The sequence below is a fragment of the Buceros rhinoceros genome, unplaced genomic scaffold (genome assembly GCF_000710305.1).
Source record: "Buceros rhinoceros silvestris isolate BGI_N320 unplaced genomic scaffold, ASM71030v1 scaffold3328, whole genome shotgun sequence".
Classification (NCBI taxonomy): domain Eukaryota; kingdom Metazoa; phylum Chordata; class Aves; order Bucerotiformes; family Bucerotidae; genus Buceros; species Buceros rhinoceros.
In genome coordinates this window covers 31,157-37,098 of record NW_010427258.1, presented here as the reverse complement: position 1 = coordinate 37,098, position 5,942 = coordinate 31,157, and the positions used below count along the sequence as shown (strand labels likewise).

General features: G+C 42.9%; 1 protein-coding gene across 1 annotated transcript in view; it reads left to right on the top strand.

The window, feature by feature from the left end:
• Positions 1–5,942, top strand: part of PHACTR3 (phosphatase and actin regulator 3) — a 23,445-nt gene that overhangs the window by 1,935 nt on the left and 15,568 nt on the right. Inside the window, exon 3 of the mRNA XM_010141797.1 lies at positions 3,394–3,576. Within this exon, the coding sequence (XP_010140099.1) occupies positions 3,394–3,576 (183 nt within the window). The remainder of the gene's footprint in view (positions 1–3,393; positions 3,577–5,942) is intronic.

Sequence of the window (5,942 nt, the reverse complement as noted above, 5' to 3'; positions counted from 1 at the left end):
ACCAAACAGAGAATAAAAAAAAAAAAAAAAAAGTGCATCTTTACTTTGAAAACTTCATAGCAGAAAGTACCGTCATGAGGAAAGGCTGGTCTTTTGAGTTTGACCAATCTGATAGATAAAAGTTATCTTCTTTGAAAGCAGTAATTGAGTTTCTTTGAATAAAACAAATGCCATACCTATAAATAGTCTGTGGAACAAGATTCAGTGGAGTGTTACCGAGCAACTGAAGAGTCAGAAAAAGAACATTTTAAACAGGATTTTTTTTTAATGCAGTAAAGGAATTTTCATACTATTTTATTGGATATATTTTAATATGAGTTTCATGTTCAAGTTAAAAAAAATCTATCAAACCATCAGTTTATTTTAAAATGAAAGTTTTTAGAAAGCTCATTTTTAATTCCTGTCTGCCGAACTCTTTGTGTCTCATAATTCTAGATAATTAATTGCCCTATTAGCATATTAGCACTATTAGATAGAAAAATACACCCCATTTCTGCTAGGAGTATGAAAGTTCCACATAATATCTGAATTTAAAGACAGCGTATCTAAAGCTCTGCAAAAGAACAGTAAAAGAAAACTCGCGTGGAGGACATTAAAAAGTAATAATAACGAATCGATTAACCTCTCGCATGCATAAAGAACTGTTGGGAAGAAAACAGATGTTGCTAAGTTGCAAGATCACTTTAACGAAATTAAACTCCTTTAAATAAATACCTATAGTCCAGTGAGGAGGGATGACAAGGGGTGCTTTTAAAAAGGCAGCTGCTAACCTGGCTGCAATAAAATAGCATAGAGCTCCTGTAAACATCAAATGAATTTTTGGTACTGCCCTGCTGTCCTGAAAGGAGAGAACGGCTAACAGGAGGTTGAAGGACACTGCTGCCACCTGCAAGTTATTTTTCTTTACAGAGTATTGTGAATCTCCAGGGTTATTTTATTATATTATTAGTAGAAGCAGCTTATTAACTGGAATAAAAAATTGACCCAAATAATTCTTAGTAAATGATTAGTGCCCGACTTGGACTGAGCTGAAGCAGCAGCAGTTTCAAGGCTAAGTCTTCATTTATGCAGACTGTTGCAATTGTCAAAGCAGCAATACTATGCTAAAAGGCTACAGTAAATCCTAAAATCCCTCTATTTCATCAGGCTTTACTCTGCTTCCAGGGACCTCATTCCCACTTAGCTTCATAAATAGCCCCAACTGGGATGAGAACCCAACTGAGAAAGCTCCAGATCTGCTTCGTGCATTTTCAACAGCTGCGTCACTCCAGTGTCACAGCCCAGGGTCTGGCTGGCTGCATTCTGAACCGGACTGTTTGGCTCAGAGCAGAGCACAAGGCTCGCACGGAATCTGCACCAATCTGTGAGCAGCCCAGGGTGAAATTGCACCGTCCTTGCTTTGCTGATGAGTCATCCGAACAGGTTATGTCACCCCTTCTCCTCAGACAACCCCCAAACTCAGCTGCCCAGCCACACTGCGCAGCTGCACAGCCTGCAGCCCTTCTGTCCTCTCCTCTCCAGCTCTGCTCTGCTCGCACAGGGCAAACGCCAACCTGCCCCTTGAAAATACAGCTCCACTCTAGGGAACCAAGTGTTCTCTAAGAGGTTACAGGGTGCTGGGTCTGGCACTCAGTGGGATTTGTTCCCAACAAAATTACAGCCCTGCTTCTTCTAATTACTTTGCAATACTCAAGACTCCGCAGCTTTCCTTACCAGTGGGTCTAGGGTCTGTGCTTCCTCCTGTCCCCAGATGATCTCTAAAATACAGTACTGGGAACCACTGCCTATCAGAGCAGCACACCCACTTTGATCTAAGCACAGGCTGATCATTTCTGCCCAGACACATCACTGTTGTGAATCTCAGATGCTCCACAACAGAAATTCTTCACCAGGAGTGTCTTCTGCTTGTCATTTCTTCATTAATCATTACACTTTCCTATCAGCTGAGACTTGAAGGCACTCATGTCTCTGACTGCAGTTTGACTGGGGCTTGGCTGACAGCAGCTCGCCTTGCTGAAGGATGTGAGGAATGTGCAAAGCAGAGTTACCTTGAAAACATTTAGGGAGCTTCCCCCAATACATCTCTCCATCATGAGCACAAAACTGATTGAATGTAGCTGTACTTACAGCACCAAGAGATAAAGGCAGCCGTTAATACACCGATGATTATGTATAGGCTGCCTTCACAATGAGCTGAAATGTAGGCAATGAACTTTTTTCCCCTCCCCTTCCCTGTATCATAGCAACTGTGCTACTGCAAGGGCTATTTTAGGAACAGTAACTTTTCACCAAACATGATTATGAGGCAGACTGAGTGAGCTCAGCGTACGAAAATACTGCACCCCTTCGGCAGCATCTCTGGGCCAAAATCTGATACCCTAACCCAAAAGCACAATAAATTACTCTGCAGTTTGTCCAGACAGTATTAAAAAGTGAACACTAGCTATTTTCAATTAACGTTCCAGAAACTTGTCATGATATCATCGCAAAAAAACATGGCACTGTCAGGAGCTTCCAGAAAGGAGTGTCTAGGGCTGAGAAATACGAGTCTGGATGTCAGGGGTGGACAGCAGACATGTCCATCAGCTGGCTAAAGTGGAAAATTATCACTTTCTTTGGTTTGCAATGGTGATGTAGATCTCGCAAATTCTGAGAGAGACATGAAGTAAAAGGATAGTTTGTATTCCGAGGACTCTTGCCTGAATAGGAGAACACTAGAAAAGCTTCAGTCATCAAGATATGTACAGCTGCAGGGATCACTGGCACAAAAATCTTTCAGAATAAGCAAAGGGAGCAGTTTCTAGGGCTGCATGAAGAGGGATTTGAATTTCTGATCAGCTCCATCACACAGGATGTGCTTTTCAAAGCTGACTAACTAAAACTATGCTCAAAACCTACAGCTTGATAGGGAGTATTAGCAGCCTTGTCTTCGGTAAGGCTCCTGCATTACTGCTGGGACAGCTGGATGGCAGCGTGTTGTGCACGGAGCCTCACACAACTCAGGCACATCACATCACCCTAACCTGTGAACCCACTGCACTACGAGCTCTGTTCGGACAAGGAATTCTCCTAGACACCTCTGATTTCCCGTGCTTGTGCTTATCCTCCAGTAGCCTTCCTGTACCTGCATGATGGCCATTTGCCCAGGCTGCTGGATGCCCATGGAGAAGGTGTCCCGTTGAGAAAACTGGGCGGATATTAGCATACACATGGGCTCCACAAGTTTTGTATTACAGGTGCTTAACACTGTTAGAAGTCAGGTGCTTCTCTAAGACAAACCTTAGTCCCCTGAGCACTAGTAGCTTGGAGATGCACTCTTCTCTAAAGGAGAGCAGGGAGTTTCAGATTTCACTGCTCATGGTTTAGTTAAGATTAAATGATTTGATGTTCTAGATACTGAAGGGAAAGCCTGCACTGATGATGATGCCATGAGAGCAACGCAGAGCGACCCTCCAGCTCCTGTGTGCCAGGCACTTGCCTCGGAAGACGTGCAGCAAGAGAGTACAATAGCGACCACAACGAATGTGACCTCATTTGGTGAGGAGCTGCATTTGGATGAGCTGAAAGAGGATGCAGGTATTGGATATAAAATGTTTTCAAGAAACTATAAAATGTTTAAAAAGTATTTCTGCTAAGCTGGTTTATGGGGAGTCAAATACGTCAGTGCATTAGAGGGTCAGAGCGCCTTGTTCAGCTCAGCCCATAGTAGGGTAGCAATCAGTACTCAGAAGCAGTGATTTCTGAGACTGCTACCAAGCTGAGGGACACACAAAGATTGGCATAATGAGATTAGTCGGATTATGAGACAATCCAGTCTTGGCATGGTGCCCCTTTGGTATTAGCAGTGACTGCTGTGAAGATGAAGCAAGCTTCTGTTAAAAACATGTCTTAAACTTCTGTGTCATACCTGAAATTGTTTGTCCTGGCTCAGGAGAACAATGTCAATATACAGCCCGCGTCCATATCATCACCCTGTCTACAGCATGCTGCAAATACAAGTGAAGTTCAATGGTAGGAGCACAGATAAGTGAAACCAAGCCCAGCAGAGCTCATTTGTGACAGCAGTTCCCTGGAACCACTGCGACCTTGCACATCCTGGTGGCTGGAGGGTTTCCATTTGCTTCCTGACAACCGTGAAATGCAAAGCTGCAGATAATGCTTTATCCTGGTTTGTGAGGAGTGCCATGTAGTGATTACAGATCTTCCTGCCTTCTGCTCAGTCTTTCTGTTCTGGTTGCCTTTTGTTCTCCATACCACCCCATCATGCCCTGCTTGCTCTGGGGTCCCAGCCCCTGGCCACCTTCACCAAGCCCACCCCTGCCTGCTGTGATCTGCTGAGTAATGCCGCCTGCTTATGCCCTCAACCTGCTCCAGCAGCTCAGAATGGAAACCATTCTCTGAAGCGTTTTCCATTTCTTTGCTTTATCCTTTCCCACTTCCTTTTCCTCCTGTCCTTTCCATCCCCATGACTCATGCAATTTCGTTCCTTTTTGCTGTTTGGCTTTTATATAAAGTTGCTCTTCTGGCCCATCTGTAGTTCCACTCCACTCTTAACTGCTTTGACAACAGAAACTCTTTTGTCTCCTAAAAAGTCTCTCTCCTGTTTGTTGATCATGAGGAATTTTTTGTGAGCTTAACACCACCTCTCTGTCACCCCTCACCTTCTTCATTTCAACTACATGTGTTATTTCATCAAGAGATATCCCAAAGCACTGTCTGTGGTCTTCAGAAGATTTATCCTCTTTATCCTCTCTCCTCTTTGTCTCTTAAAACAGAGACAAAATAGATGACTGGACATAGACATCTTCTATTAACACATACCTTTAATGCTGTTTTCCTCTCTCTCCAAACCCTATCCATTATGGTGGTGTTTGGTTTTCTATCACCCGAAAAATTAGTTGAGGCAAAAGCCATTTATCTCCCTGTTATTAGAACAATGAGATCAAGATCTTGACCTGAATCCTAGTTTTTACTCTTTTCACTCCATATCACTAAGGAAATTTCTCTCTGAACTTCTAATTCTCATCATTGGGACAGGCTATCCTGGAACGATGGCACTAAATATATCACGTGTATAACTTCATGCCTCTGCAAAACCTACTACAATGGTTTAAAATTTAATTTACACTGTAAATTAAAAATTGTAAATTTCAAAATTGTGTATTTAGGCTTTCAAAATCACCCCAGTTTCTTATGTCTCTTTCTCTAATCCTAGTTCCTTTTATTGTCTCCTGGGCACAACCTTTCCTCTCCTCTGTATTTCTTTTCCTCCATTTTTTGAGGTGTCATTTTTCCAGGTTCCAGAAAAATAGCAGTGGGATTACCCTCTCCTGTCTTCCTGGTCTGTGAGACTCCACCTCCATTCCTATTTGTCTGAAATCTTCCTTACTCTTTCACTGGTGGCCTCTAGCTTTTAAAATAATTACTGTCAAGCTAGTCTTTATGTGCTAATTTATCCCTGTCTGTGCATTCTCGCATTCCCATCTCTAGTGTGTTCACCTTAAGGAATTCCCTGGGTGGAAAAACTCTTCAAAATGGTTGGAGTGTATTGCTAAGTTTATTATACAGTTGAGTTTATCACATTTGTCACTGGGCTCAACCCAGGCCCAGTGCAGTAGATGTCTTTCCACAAATTTGTGTGAATATTTGACCAGCTAGAAAAAAAATTAATGTGTTTGCTTTATACCCAATATGTCATATTTCATCCTGAGGATGTGGGATGAAGGCCAGGGAAATATTTGTAGACCTTATGTTTGGTTAGTACACAGAAAAAGAACAGCCTAGGCAGCGCAAGGGCAGTTTTTCCCACCTAAGCTAGCCAGCGGGCTCGGGGTAGTCCCAAGGGGAGGATTTCTGCCTAGCAGTGAGGTGGCATTTTGACAAGTGGCACTCCATGAACAATTAGCTACTCTGGCAAGAAGTCCAGGGCTGAGCACCTGGAA